Source organism: Pelodiscus sinensis, chromosome 16 (genome assembly GCF_049634645.1).
Source record: "Pelodiscus sinensis isolate JC-2024 chromosome 16, ASM4963464v1, whole genome shotgun sequence".
Lineage (NCBI taxonomy): Eukaryota > Metazoa > Chordata > Testudines > Trionychidae > Pelodiscus > Pelodiscus sinensis.
Genome location: NC_134726.1, coordinates 31354652 through 31370045, shown reverse-complemented (window position 1 = coordinate 31370045; position 15394 = coordinate 31354652). Strand labels below are relative to the sequence as shown.

Here is a 15394-nt window from a genome sequence, read left to right as displayed (position 1 = left end):
GATTTGTGCTGTTTGGAGCTGGCAATGTGAAAACCCTCTGGCTGCAGTAGGGAGTGGGATCTTTTCTAGAGGTTTACTTGGCCCAGGCTATGGGGCTCTATGGCAGAGAGAAGGATGCTCCCTATACCATTCCATAGCATGGCTCAAAGAGCAGCTGCCATTAAGGGAAGTGCCTACGGCCACTCCCAACATGGCGGCTAGAAAGGGGCGAGAGGCAAGATGGCGGCACGGGAAGTGCGCCAAGGCCACTCCTAAAATGGCGGCGCAGCCGGACCTGAGAAGCCGTTGGCCACTCTCGCGAAAGAAAGACGGGGACACGGATCTAGGAGAATGATACGTCCCCGGAAGTGAGGTCAGAGGTGCGCCGGAAGCGTGGGGGTGATCCTGAAGCCGGGGAAGCGGCTTGTTTAAGCGGCTTGGCAGGGCGGCCCGGGCTCTGGAGGCGGCGGCTGGGGGACCATGTTTGACCCTGGACAGGTGAAGCTGGGCTGGGGCGGGGCGGTCGGTCTCCATGGCAACGCCCTCTCCTCTGTGGCCTTCTCCGCCTGCTCGTGTCCCTCCCCCCAAAGCCTCTTCCCTCCGGCCCCCGCATCCCCTCAGCGCCCCCCCACTCGCTGCCCCCCCCGCCCCCCCGCAGGGCCCGGCGCCTCCCCTAGCCCCACCCTCTGCCCGATGCCCCCTGGCGCGGCGGGTGCCGCCTCTCCCAGCCTTTGGCGGGACCTGGGGCTTGGGCAGCGGGGGCGCAGCAGAGCTCGCGTGTCCCGGGTTTGGGGGCTGCCCCGGTGCGCAGGCGGGGCGAGCTGCTGCCAAGGGAACGACGAGCTGATTGACAGAGAGACGGGAAGTTGCGGGGAGTCCTCCAGCAGGGAGGGCAGGTTGCGTGAGACGTCGCGGGAGTGAGCCCCGTGGAAAGTTGGGCGAGTGGCGTGGAGAGTGTGGTTGTGGGATGGAACCTGACCGTTTCCAGGGGATGGTGCTTAATGGATTTTGGTACCTGGTCGGGAGCCGGCTCCACACCCGGAAGGGATGGAGTCTGGGGCAGAAAGGGGTGGGGCTGGGGATTAGCCTCCCCCCAGAGTTGTCGGGGCTGGAGGCTTTGATTTAAAAACACAGCAAAGGGCGCCTGGCTCCTGGCCCTGCCACTACTGCATTGCCTGGCAGCTGTCCAGGATTGCTATGGAAAGGGCTCACAGCCATGGGTAGGGCCACAGCTGAGAGCTGTGCGCCATTTAAATAGGATCCGGCTGCCTGAGCCACTGTCTGGAAATTCAGTGGCATGGGCAGCAAAATATAAATAGAAAGCAGCCAGATGCAATCCATGGGCCAGATCAAAGTGTTAGGTGGGCTGGATCTGGCCCCTGGGATGCATCTTGCCCAGATGTGCCTTAAGGTATAAGTAGTGTAGTAGATATGCCTCTACTACACGAGCTAAAAGTCAACACGGTGTTAGGTAAAGCTGTAGATCAGACTTCACTTGCTCTTTCTCAACTGATCTCAGTGCCTCCTGAGTTATGCTTATAAACCATATAGGTGACCAGGGCTTGACAAACCACGGCAAGAGCTATTCGCCAGCCCTGCACCGCACATGCGCCAGACTGGCACTGCACATGCGCGCAGCGCTGGTGAATGGGGTGCACGGAGCAACTGGCTGAAATCTACTTACCGTGGGCGAGTAGAATCAGCGGTTTGTCGAGCCCTGCAGATGACATCCAGCTGGTGGGGATAGCACACGCTTTGTAGGAAAGGATTAGAATTCAGAATAACTTGGACGAATTTGAGAATTGATCTGAAATTAACAAGATGGAATTCAAAAAAGATAAGTGCAAAGTACTACCTTTAGGAAGGAAAAATCAAATGCATGACTACAAAATGAGGATTAACTGGTGAGGTGGTAGTACTGCTATATAGAATCTGGGGGTCCTAATGGATCACAAATGGAATGAGTCAATTATGTGATGCTGTCTTGAAAAAGGCTAATATTCTGGGGTATATTAACAGGTATATTTAAGTAAGCTACAGGAGAAGATTATTCCACACTGTTTGCCCTAGGACAGACTCCTGATGGACTCAGGGGCTGACCTTGCATGGGGGAGAACAGGCCCTGGGGGAGAGAGGCTGGAGTGGGAGAGAATGGGCCCTGGGTGGGGAGAGAACAGACCCCAGGTGGACTGGGGGAGTGCACTTGGGGGTTGAGGACAGGCCAAGTGCAGTCTGGGGAGGGAGAAGAACAGATTCTGAGCAGACTGTGGCAGGGAGGGGAGAGCATACTGGTCTCTTGGTGGACTGTGGTGGGGGGGACAGTACTGTACTCTGGGCAGTCTGCAGCGGGTAGACTGTGGGAGTGGGTTGGGGGGGTGGAGAACAGGCCCTGGGTGTGCTGGAGAGGTGGTGTGGGGGTAGAGAACAGGCTTTGGGGGTTTGGGAAGGGAGAGAACAGGCCTGGTGCGGGGAGAGAAGAGGTCCTGGAGGTGGTTTGTGGGGAGAGAGAACAGCCCCTGGAGGGGTGGTGGTGGTGGTGGTGGGCGAGAGAAGAGGCCCTGGGGTGATTGCAGGTGAGAAGATTGCAGGCCCTGCGGGGGCTGTGGGATGAGAGAAAATAGGCCCCGGGTGGCCTGGGGATGCGGGGGGAGGGGGGGAGAGAGAGAACAGGCCCCATGTGAAATGAGGTCCCTGTTCCCCAGCCTCCTGCACCCTTCTATCCCCAAAGCCCTGCTCTGAAGGATCCAGGCGACGCCAGGTAAGTCTGCTAGTAATATATATATATATTCAGGGTATTGCACTGCTTTCAATCAGTTTAGCAAACTCAATTTGAGACCTGTGAAAGACAGGAGGAGAAATCCTGGCCCTCATCAAAATCAATGTCTAAACTTCTATTGACTTAAATGGGACAGGATTTCTGTGAGGTCTTTTATAATCTAGTTTGGTTCTTATCTCTGTCTAGGCATGCTGTGAAGGCCATGCACTCAAGCCTGGGTGGAGAGGGAGAATGCTGCATCACTGCAGTGTTGATGAGCTCTGGGATTAATAGTCTTTTAGCAGGGAATTCTTGCTGCAACATGTGATCTCAAGGGAGGGAGATAAAAAGGAGGGGGAATATGGCTTTGCACTAACCATAGGGAGAATATGGCTTTGCAGTCTCTGTAGTTTCAAACAATGTCAGCATCTGACATAAAATGTACAAATAAACTGAAGACAGATGGTGGCATAAAAGAGGAGGCAAACTAAGAGGCTCTTACATATGTTGCACGTCTTGGCGGGAGGGGAATAGAGGTGATAGGAAACATTTCTGAAGGAGGGCGCAGTCACTTTCCCAACTTCAAAGCAGGGTTTGGGCAATACTGGAAATTAACTAATTTAATAACACCGTAACAATCAACTACAAGAGCAGAATGAGCACAAAGGGGTTTTCTTCTGTTTCCAAATCAGCACTTAGAAGGAGGCTGACGAATTGGCAAAATAGTGAGCAGATGCTGCATTATTGGCAAGGAGTGCAAAATCTGATCTAGAGGGAAGTTTGGCTCTGTAGACAGAAGTAGCCAATCTTTCAGTATGTGAGGGTTAGTCCATTTCCACCTTGGCTTATTTTATAAATTCTGCTTTTCCCAGGTTGGTCTTTCCTCACCCATCTCACTAACTCCATGGGGCTTGTGGGCTGATGTGCTGCTCTTTCCTTCCAGGAGACGCTGAGCGCAGAGATTGCGGGAGTCAGTAATGGCATCAACTTGATGGAGTTCTCAGATGAGATCCTTTTGCACATCTTGAGCTATGTTCCTTGCACAGACCTTGTTCTAAATGTGAAGAGAACCTGCAGGAAGCTTGCGACTCTTTGTCTTGACAAGAGTTTAACCTACACTGTGCTACTTCATAAAGACTATCAGGTGAGGAAAAGCTGGTTTTATGGCCAGACGGGGTATGGAGATTGTGGCAGGCTGCCAGAGTGAGCGTATGAAGACAGGCTGATTTCTCCAAGTACAAAACAAATCATAAACATGTTGACAAGTATCAGAGGGGCAGCCGTGTTAGTCAGAATCTGCATAAACAACAAGAAGTTCTGTGGCACCTTATAGACTAACAGATTTATAGAAGCATAAGTTTTCGTGGGCCAAGACCCACTTCGTAAGATGCATGTGACGAAGTGGGTCTTTGCCCACGAAAGCTTATGCTCCTATAAATCTGTTAGTCTATAAGGTGCCACAGAACTTCTCGTTGTTTATCATAAACATGGTTATATCCTACTAGCCTTGATTTGGAGGAAATTAGGACAGCTAGTATGGCTGCTCCAGAGACCTAAGTGGGATGAGCCAATGTTACAACCACTTGTAGATTTTCATATGGTTGCTTGCAGAGCTGGGTTTTTAAAAAAAATTCTTAACTAGAATGTACATTAGAACTATTTCAGAATATCAGCTGTATTCTAAATCACTTCGCTTGAATTTTACAAAACCCTAAATTGTGTGTGTAAAATTTAAGGTTTAGTAAAGGGACAGTAACAACTTGAAAGCAAGTAGCTTTAAATAAAAGTTACATGTAGCTTTCATAACTTCTACCTTCCCAGGATGATGTTTTAAAGATTGTTACAGTGTTTCATATTTCTTCCCAATCTGTTTCTCTTCCTGTTAGTGAAACACCCACATAAACAGGGGGAAATGATTACATAAAGTGCTGTCAAATACATTGGGCTGTCATAGTTGACTTTGTGTATTTTTCTGACTCTTGGTTATAGAAAATCTTACGTGTTGTAATGGTAGTAGGTAGTAAGAACAACTGCCAGGTAGAAATGTGATTTAGGTTGACTGTTTCTCGAAGTATAAGAAAGGGAGAGCATATTTCATCAAATGTGGAATGGGCTGGAAAGTGGATGAAGCAGAGAGAAGCAATACTAGTTCCTGCAGCTGGAAGTGGTGATTACCCTCAATGCCTGTTGAAGTAATTGTAACTTAGAACCTGTCAGGGTCAGTCAGAAATTCAGACTCAAACTAGAAACTAAATGAAATGTGGTCTTCTAGCTCCTGAGACTGAAGGGTAAAATAAACTATCAGCAACTATAACAGTATGATACTTAGTACTTATTGTGCATTTCATCCAAACAATCAATACAGGCTATGTGTCTTTATCCCCGTTGTCATGTGGGAAACTGTGTCACGGAGACTTAAGGCAGTATTAAGTATCCTTTTTAATATTACTGAAGTAATTTGTGTTTAAATGCAGGTGAGCAAGGACAAAGTGAGGCAGCTAATGAGGGAGATTGGAAAAGAGATCCACCAGCTGAACATGGCTGGCTGCTACTGGCTCCCTGGTTCCAGCATTGACCATGTAATACGATGCAAGAACCTGGTAAAGCTGAACTTGTCTGGCTGCCATCTCACCTCCCTTCGCCTCTCCAAGATGCTCTCTGCTCTCCAGCACTTGCGCTCACTGGCAATTGATGTAAACCCTGGTTTTGATGCCAGCCAATTGAGCAGTGAATGTAAAGCTACACTTAGTCATGTACTGGAGCTCAAGCAGACCCTTTACACGCCATCATATGGCGTGGTTCCATGCTGCACCAGCCTTGAGAAACTGCTGCTCTATTTTGAGATCCTAGACCGATCCCGAGAAGGCTTCATTTTGTCTGGCCAGCTGATGGTGGGTGAAAGTAACGTACCCCACTACCAGAGCCTTCGTGTCTTTTATGCTAGGTTGGCTCCTGGCTATGTCAATCAGGAGGTGGTGAGGCTGTATCTGGCAGTGCTAAGTGACCGGACCCCAGAAAATCTTCATGCCTTCCTCATTTCTGCCCCTGGAAGTTTTGCGGAGAGTGGAGCCACTAAAAACCTCTTGGACTCAATGGCTCGAAATGTATGTCTGGATGCTTTGCAGTTGCCCAAATCCTGGATTAATGGATCTGGCCTCCTTCAGCACTTGAAGTTCAACAACCCTTTCTACTTCAGCTTTAGCCGCTGCACCTTATCTGGTAGCCACCTGATCCTGCGGGTTATTAATGGTGGGAAGGACCTCAAAAGCTTGACTAGTTTGAATCTCAGTGGTTGCATTCACTGTCTGTCTTCCGACTCCTTGTTTCGGAAGGCAGAAGATTATATTGACAGCAGCATTCTGGAGAGTCTGGTTGTGTCCTGCTGCAATCTGAGACATCTGAATCTTTCTGCTGCTCACCATCACAGCTCAGAAAGCTTAGGGAAGCATTTGTGCCAGCTCCTGGCACGGCTAAGGCACCTGTTGTCTTTGGCACTACCAGTTTGCTCCATCGCAAATGTTGCTATAAACACAGACAAGCCACCTGTGCAGTCCGTAACAAATGTGGTGCCCCAAGGCCTTGGAAGGAAAATCCGGATTGGGGTGCCAACATACACCAAGAACTTCTTGGAGCAGTCAAATCAGAAGTCTCAATCCTCTGTGTTTTGGACTCTGTTGGAGAACCTCCTGTTTTTGAAAAACTTGGAGTTAATTGGGTCCAGCTTTTCCTCTGCCATGCCCCGGAATGAGCCAGCAATTCGGAACTCCCTACCCCCTTGCAGCCGGGCGCAGAGCGTTGGGGATTCAGACGTGGCTGCCATTGGCCAGTTGACCTTTTTACAGAGCCTCACTTTAGCACAGCTGCCTAATATCCTCACTGGTTCTGGGCTTGTTAACATTGGATTGCAGTGCCAGCATCTGCGGACTCTCTCGCTAGCCAACCTGGGCATGATGGGAAAGGTGGTCTATATGTCTGCCCTCCTGGACATGCTGAAGCACTGCAGGTGCTTGAGGGATCTCAGGTGAGGGCCTCTTCTTGATCTCCAGTTTCATTCATGCATGTCTAGAACGGTGTGTATGTGAGAGGGGGATCTTATTGGACCAACAGAAGAAGAACAATATACTAGATTTCCAATTCCACAGAAGGTACCTGTGATGGTCTAAAAACTAGAGGGTTTTCTTCCATAATAGCAGGATTGTGGTGATGGGAGCAGATGATGTGTCCCATATTTTGCCCTTGAGCAGAGCTGGTCTGTATATCCTCCAAGTCCATATGGGTGCCAAGGAAGACATATTTGTAAAATTATTTTGGCAGTGTAGAGCATTAGAAGTCAAAATGTTGGCCTACAGAGAGCAATCTCATCTCTCTGATCTCATATCAGACCTCTGGTTAGCTTTCTTAGCTGGTATTTACTTTATAAGGCAGAATATTTACCTTTCAGAAGCTCTGTTCATTGGTGCTTCTGAATTGGCTTTTCTTCATAGAGTCTGAGAGCATCATCTCTCACAAACATAAGGTAGCACAGCTCATTCAGATGAATAAAGAAACCTCAGCTATAGCTAAATAACAGTAATCAAAATGAAATGGTTTAAATTCAGTAAACGGTCTCAACTGATTTCTTCATGAGCTCTGTAGATGGCAGGTCAATAGAATGGTTTATTTTTAAAACTTCTTTGTGTTCGTGGAATAAAGCTGCTTGATTCAGAGCGCTGACTGACATCTGCCCAAAGCAGGTGCAGCATGGGTTGTCTACATGAGGGACTTCTTCTGGCACAGCTATGTTGGACAGAAGTGTGATTGCTGACCAATGTAGCTATGTCAGCAAAAATTCCTAGCACAGATGCAGCTATACTGTAAAGCTGTGTGTTTACTGATATAGCTTGTTTCACTGTGGGGTTGGATTTATGCCAGTATAAAACACAACTTTGTCATTATAGCTGTGATCTCTCTAGGAGCATTTTGCCGGTATATTCTACTGGTTGGTATTCCAATATTGGGAAAGGGCTTCTAATGTAGATCTGACCTTTTGAGAAGCTCAGCATTTGTCAGAGGCTGGAAATGGACGACAGAAGAGGGATCACGTTCACTCTCTCTGGGGCATCTGGCATCAGCCACTGTTTGAAGACAGGATACTGGGCTAGATGGACCTTTGGTCTGACCCCGTATGGCTGTTCTTAAGTAAGAGCTAGTTGCACAGTAAGACAGGTGCAGCAGATGTGCAACAGTTGGATGCGTAGTGGTCATTTCCATTTGGTCAGGCCCAGAGAACTTTGCATCCAATGACTGTGTTATGCTTGTCCTCAGGAGTGCCCACTCTGTGGCAGAGAGGGTATATATTAAGGATGTTAAATAACTATTAATTTACCAGTCAAGTAGTTGATGGAATTTCCATTGACTAGTCGGTGGGCAGTTCTGCATTCCTCCTTTGAAATGTACAAGAGCCCTAGCGGGGGTTCTTGTGCATTTCAAAACTGGAACTCCGTGTGCAGTCTAGGGCCCATGGGAAGTCCAGCTGACTCCAAGCTCCACGAGGGCACTTCCGCTCTGAAATGCACAAGAGCCCCAGGCTGCACGCAGTGTGCCAGCTATGAAATGTACAAGAGTCCCCATCATGAAGCCTGAGATCAGCTAGGGCAGTGCTGCATGGGCTCCCCAGCTGACTCCAGGTTCCACGGAAATGCTGTGGGGAGCCCAGGGTCAGCTGTGGGGAGTCCCCAGCTGACTCCAGGCTCCATGCAGCACTGCCGCTTTGAAACACTGCGGCAGCATTTCAAAGGGGCAATGCTGCATAGCTGATCCCGGGCTCTGTGTGGCGCTGCCCTTTTGAAATGCTGCTAAGGCATTTAAAAGTGGCAGCACCACACGGAGCCCGGAGTATGGGCTCCATGTGGCACTGTCGCTTTCAAGTACCCCCCTCTGCTCTCTCCTCCCCCCTTTTTGCTGCCTCTATCTATAGAGGCAACAAGGTGAGGGAATCGACTAGCTTACTCGACTATCCGATAAGCGTTTGCTTATCGGATAGTCGACTAGTCCTTAACATCATTAGTATGTACCCCTTCCCACAAAGGAAATGCCTGTCTGTCTTGCATGGTAGTGACATCATAACCCTCTTCTTCAGATGTAATAACTTTCCCAGTGCTGTTGGGGAAGGTGTTGTGAAGGAATTACTCCACCTTCAAAACCTGGCAATACAGTTGTTAGCCAAATGACACCCAATCCATTTTTCAATTACCTCCCCTGCCCTCAAAATTTTTCTGCAACCGTAGAAATTAATTTCTGGTGATGTTACAAAGCAGCAGTGTCACCTAGTGAGTAAAATAGAGTATTGCTAGCATGCGTTTTTCTGCCACTTCTCCTATTCCTGCTTGGAAGTTATTAACCTAGAAGAGGGGTCAGCAACCTATGGTACACGTGCCATAGGTGGCACCCGAGCCAATTTTCACTGCCACGTGAGCCTTCCTGCTGGATCTGTGCCGAGATGCTGCAGGGGGCCAAGCAGGCCTTTCACAGCGACAACTTCAAGCCGTTGGCCAAGATCTACGGCTTGCAGCTGGCCAAGCTACCGCAGCCTGATCAAGGCCTCTGGCTTTGCCGAGGAGGAGCGGGGGATATGCTGAACCACACCAGCCTCGTGGCTGAGTCCCTGGAGGCCTTCAGCACCACCTGGCCCACCTGTGGTCAGAGGAGCTGAGGGAGCTGGCTAAGAGTCTGTCACTCAGCCTGCTCGAGAAGGCACTCCCAATGGGAGTGGCAGGGGCAGTGCTTGGGAGCAATGGGGGCGCAAAGCTAGGTAAGCTCCCCTGCTTATGCCCAGACTCCTGCACCTCAAGCTCCCCTCCTGTCCCCCTGCCAAAGCACCAAATCCCCAGCTTGCTCCTGCACCTTCCCTCCTGGCCAGACACCCTACTCCCAGCCTATTTCTGCACCCCCATCTGCCACCCAGACCTTGCACCTTCACCGCTTCTGCACTCTATCTCCTGCCCAGATCCTGCACCCCCATCCCTATCCCACTCGCTGGCAGCCCTGTCCTGAACACTTGAACCCCGCATTTTTGTCCCTACCCAGAGCCTAAGGGGGTCCACAAAATCTACTCACTCTGGAACCTCAGAAAAGTAAATCTGGCCTATGGGAAGCCCTAAACCTCAGTCCTCCCTGACCCTCCCCCTTGCCCTGTGGGGCTGGAGTGCCAGAACAGTGAGGTGTTTCAGTTGGGGGCCCCATCAGTGAGGGTTGGGGTTTTTTGGAAGAGTTTTTTTTTTTTTGCTTCTCACTTGTGTGGTCCCCAACTGTATTTTCTGTGGGTCAGTGGCCCAAAAAAGGTTCTCCAGTCCAGCCATAAATAAATCAAACATTGAAATCTTTTGTGTTGGACATAAATTAATATTTTACGTTATTTAAAATGAAGTTCGATAAAGCATTTTAACTTTCTCATGTTAGTGTATCTGTTTAATAATATAAATTAAACCATTCTCCCTAGCTGCAGCACTAGCAAAATGGCTCGGGTGTAATAATGTAATTAATTGTGAGTTTCCAGTAGCAACTGGTGGTCCGTGGAAAGGTTTGCATTGACCCAGCTGGTCCACGAGGTGCATGGTGGAGACAGCTCCCCCCTCCAGGAGAGCGGCACAGTCCAGGGCAGGAGGGTTAAATCTTGGCACGCCACTTCAGAAAGGTTGCCAACCCTGACCTAGAAAATGGGAGCCAATGTGTCTTTGTGTCAGATTCACAGTTGAATGATGACATTATGGCAGTTTTTCAGTTAACATAAGTGGAAAATTGAGTAAAATGCGGGCTCTCCCCCAGATATTTCTTACATCCACAGTGAATTGCTGGATAACTGTAGAATAGAAGCACCATACCACAAAGTCCTGGGTTGGCAGAACATGATTTTCCAGTTATCAGGATGAATTGTTTCTCAGGTACCCCACCATACCACAAAAGCCTAGATAGAGTATCCAGTGCAGGGTGGGATTGCTTGCTGGATATCATCTAATGAATGACACTTCTCCAAGCTCCTGGCTGTGCTGACCCAATGACTAAGTCTCCTAACTGCTTTGAGATCCTTCAAGCAAACGTGGACTGAGCAGCTATATATTTCTGGTGACTCTGACCTTTTGCAGTGGAGATACTTTTTGTAAAATGGTTATTTGCAAGTGTAGCATCTGGTTAGTCTGAGAGTTACAGCATTGAAACTGATAGTTTCCAGAAACTTCCAAAAGGGGAGGGAGGTATTTGGTAATTTCCACTGTGAATTTTAAAATTGACACATTCCTTTCTGAAATGAGCCATGTGCTGCAGACTGTCAGATTCCTTTATTTAATCAAATCCAGACCAGCTCTACAGCTCATGTGAAATATAGAAGAGGTTGCATAGAAGTTTATGCTGACAGATTAGTCTCCAGCCACTCCTTCTCCATCTCTCCGCTGCTGACCTATGAGTGCTTGAAGGTGCTCAGCCTGGTCGTTTAAAGCAGGAGGTCTCCATAAGTGTTTATTGTGAATCAGTTTTTCATGCTTGGTTTGTTTTGCCTGGAGTCTTACCTTGTTCTAGAGGCAATGAGCTCAATGTGATTACAGGTTCAACTTCTTAAATCTGGGACTCTGTTGCTGGATCAGAGAGTCCCGTGCCTCGGAGTGCCAGTCGGCCAGGTGGCACTGGCAAGCCCCATTCCCACGGAGCCCCAACAGGGCGGGGCAGCAACAGAATTGGCAAGCCCCATCCCTGGGGAACCGCAGCTGGCAAACCCTGTTCCTGGGGAGCTCCAGCTGGGCAGGGCTGGTGGCAGCTGGGGAGTTGGCTCCCCGGCTGACCAGCACAGTGGGGCCAGAGCCTGAGCAGGACTGGAGTCCAGTGGCAGTGGAGCCAGTTGCTGGGAGGCTGGTGGCAGGGGACCTCTCCTGATCCAGCAAATTCTCTCATTTGGAACCTGTTAGGTCCCAAGGGTGCCAGAACAGGCAACCTGTAGGTCGCTCAGCATTGGTCTGCTGGAGCAGCAAGCCCCATGGTCCATACCAGCTACTGGTCTCCTCACCAGATGCTAGGTAGCCAAGTCTGGGTGTCTCAGTCCCTGTTTGCTGCTGTCCATGTAAACAGCTCATTGTTAAAGGGTAGCACTCTGTAAGCAAGAGGGCTGAGACTGGAATATCAGTTTTGCTCTGGTGCTTCCACTCAGACATGACAGTCCTGTGCTGTGTATATAGATAGTGCCAGGCCACTTTTGATCTCTGAATCCATCAGCTGTTTTCAAGTGGGAACAACACATGGCTAAATTGGAGACATTGCGCTGTTCACAGCCCCATAGGAATGCTGCATCCCCCACTTGTTTTACAGCGGCAGACTTAAAATTCATCCTCTGACTTGTTTTTTTCTTGCAGGCTAGAGCAGCCGTACTTCAGTGCTAATGCCCAGTTCTTCCAGGCACTGAGTCATTGTTCTTCTCTTCAGCGCTTTTGTATCATCTCCCGGAGTGGGACTCTGCAGTTTGATGCAGTGATGTCATTCATGGCCAGTTGCTGTGAGGTCATCATGTGCCACATGTTTATGGGAGAATCTCTCACAGTTTGCAAAAATCTTCAACAGTCCATTGTACGGAGGTGAGTGAGAAGGGGGCTGAAGTCACATTTCTGGGGCTGATCAGCATTTATTCCCATTCCTTTTCCCTCCTGCTTTTATATTGGTAAAGTATGGGAGCACTGCATAATGTTCTCCTGACCTTTTAGCATGCAAAGAACATGACAAGGGAAATTTAACTCCTTGGCACAAATGGTGGCCTCTTATTTTAGTAAGAGCCAGTCAATGAGCTACTTGTAGGTATTCCATAAGGTTTTTTAATCCCCTTGTTCCATCGTTATTATATATTTGAAACGTCAAATCAATTACATGATAATTCAAGTGACAACTTCATGTAAACAAAACAAAAAAAAAATCTGGCGGCATTTTAAGGACTGAAGATGTCCGACTTTGAGCCTTTCCTTCTTTCCCACAAGTAACTACAGCTTATTCACCGACCACTAATCCCTTGTGAATGTCGCTTGCTGATTGTGCCGTAGTAGAGCGGTTCAAAGCCTTCTGATTGGCTGGGGGGGGGGGGTTCTTTTTTGTTGTAGCTCTTGCATGTTTGGCAGTTCTTAAATAAGTCTTGTCTAGCCCCTTGCCGTTTTCTGAAGCTCCCATGATGGGAAGCGTTTGTGCATGAACCATGGACTGCTTTTGAAAATAAAGCTTTTAATTACACATGGCATTTCTAATGGTGGCAGCCATCCTGCAAAATATTTTCCGTTCAGTGGAGACTGCCTGCTATTTTTTTTTCTTAAGGTATTTGGCGTGTTTTCTTAGTCACCTACTGTGGCTTTCCTCTGTTACATTTTCATAAAAATTTCAAATCAAATGGTATTACTATTATTATTGTATTCTAGATGGTAGCTCTACCCCAGCCTTTCCCCAGCTTCAGGCTGGTTTTCTAGGATTAAATCCAAAAGAGGCTATGTCTACATTATCTGCTAGCAAACTATGTACAAGGCTGCTTATTACTGCTTCTAGGAGCATGCCTTCTCCTTCGGGGTAGTAGCTATTAGAAAATGGACCAACATCTGAGTAAATAAAGTCCTTGTGATGTCAGACTTTTTTGTGTTTTCCTGAGCTTTCATATCTGTAAAAGCATTTCTTTATCTAATTCATCTGTGTGCCATGGGGATCTTTAGAAAGATCCAAAAATCCCCTGTCTGCTCTTCTCATTCTACATGCCTGTTCGAGATGTCACTGCAGTGCTGGCCAGAATTTTAATATCCTTTTATTATGCAGAACTATGCTATTCCTCACCCATGTTGCAGATCTCTTCTTCCTCCTCCTTTTCTGTGCTGTATCCCTTCTGTAAATTCTGTCTCTCCTTATATTTTAACCCCCCAGTAATTTTCCAAAGAGCAGCTGATGCCTGGTGGAAAATGCTGAAAACTGTCTTATATTTAGCAATAATTCTGCCTGTCATATTATTATTCTTCCCTTGTGTTTTATTAATGGGGATGTTTGTATAAAAAGGGTATCTTTGGGGGTTTTGTAAAGAGAGCATCTGCTCCTGCTGTTAATTCCCTACCTGAAGTCATAATCCTCTGACACTGTAATTGGTGGCTCTGGAAACGATTTTGATGTCACGTAAGATTATGACTTCAGGAAGAGGATAAGCAGCAGGAGCAGATGCTCTCTCAGCAACAAAGATCCTGTTCTCATGCAACTGTCTTGAGTAATAAAATACAAGGAAAGAAATACAGAAAATGATGTGTAAGCAGAACACGAAAGCTACCATGCCACATCAGCGAGTCTTTATTCATGTGACTTCCAGCGTTACCATTTTAGTCCTTGTACAAATATGCCTTCAAATGGGGTCAATAATTGACTTTCTTGACTGTGGTTTTATCTGCAACTGCGAGGGTAAAAAGATATGCAGTAAAATTGAGACGAGATTATTTTTGCTAGCTAGTTCATTGCTAGGTCTTTGAATGAGAATTCTGGTTTGCACAGCATAGCTCTTTTGTATGCTGTTGTTGTTCCCCCAAATCCATCAGTCTAATACTACAGAAAATGCACAAGGGTACAGCAAATATGAGATTAAAATACCCTTATTCTAAAGTAAGAAAATAGTGATTTTTGCTTTGGAAAATATTTATATGGTCTCCGTGTAAGGCAGAAGGTCTAGTGTGTCTGGGGACGGGGAAGGGATTCTAAAAGCTGAACATATCTTTGTTTTCTTCCTTCCCTCTGAGGCATGTGTCAGTACTTTGGGACCTTCTCTGTCACTGTTATGAACTAAACTTCCTTTTTTGAAATATGGGGATAGCTAGTTTTGAATGTGGAGGAAGGGTACACCTTATGTGAGCTTAATGGTCATTTTAAAGGGATTTTGAGAATTAAAGGGTAGCTCTGGAAAAGGTTACTATTAAACATGCTCTTGTAGGAGCCTGTAGAGTTTGGAACATTAAAAAACATGGTATAGTGCAGTGATATTCAGACACTGGTCCATGCCATGAAGAGACTCATGCTGCTAATCTGGGGAGAGTGACCTAGAGAATGAGCTGCAGAATTGTATTAGAAGAAACTGAAAACACATTTCTGTTACTATTTTTCTGTGTAGGTACTTGCTACCAGCTTCCCAGGGATGTTGATTGTTAGTGGGAGGGGAGGTGACCCATAATCATAAAGAGGAAGGAGACTGATGTCCAGAGTTTGAGAATCCTCGTCTGGTAGATGGAGTGCATGGGAGTAGAGGCAGGAACTCTGGTGTTTCAATACTAGTTTGGAGTTGCTGTGCTTTAAATACTCAATTCTCTTCAACTTTCTCGTCATCTGCAAAATGGGCATCATATTTCAGTGCGTATCTCGCTGATTGACTAGTGGGAGGCCCCGCAGTTCAGCTCCTATTGAGTAGATATGAATTGTATCTTTTTAGTTTTGTGACTACAATAGGCAAGGAGCTGCATAGGTCCAGCTTTTCATGGAATTCATTCTCTCATAAGGTTTCTGCAACACTGTAATGTGGGCTGGGAGTTTTGCGGCAAGATCTAATTTTTTAAGTATAGGATTTTAACAAATGAATTTTCATATTTAAATCAGTGCAGTACCCTCTCTGCATTGGTATTAAATTCTATTTTATGTCCCACCATCTTTGAT

The 15394-nt window shown here is 47.3% G+C and overlaps 1 protein-coding gene across 6 annotated transcripts in view; it reads left to right on the top strand.

Annotated features, from left to right (window-relative positions):
• The first annotated feature begins 238 nt into the window (after nt 1-238).
• Nucleotides 239-15394, top strand: part of FBXL18 (F-box and leucine rich repeat protein 18) — a 44120-nt gene continuing 28964 nt past the window's right edge. For 4 of the 6 annotated variants that reach the window (XR_012896188.1, XM_075899667.1, XM_006112914.4 and 1 more), the window contains exons 1-4: nt 342-477; nt 3678-3878; nt 5209-6755; nt 12109-12327. Coding sequence is in view for 5 of the 6 variants with exons in the window: in XM_075899667.1 (XP_075755782.1) it covers nt 460-477; nt 3678-3878; nt 5209-6755; nt 12109-12327 (1985 nt within the window). In the remaining variant the exon portion in view is untranslated. Of the gene's footprint in view, nt 478-695; nt 2738-3677; nt 3879-5208; nt 6756-12108; nt 12328-15394 lie in introns of those variants that run through there. The other 2 variants (XM_075899670.1, XM_075899669.1) reach the window with 2 other exon arrangements.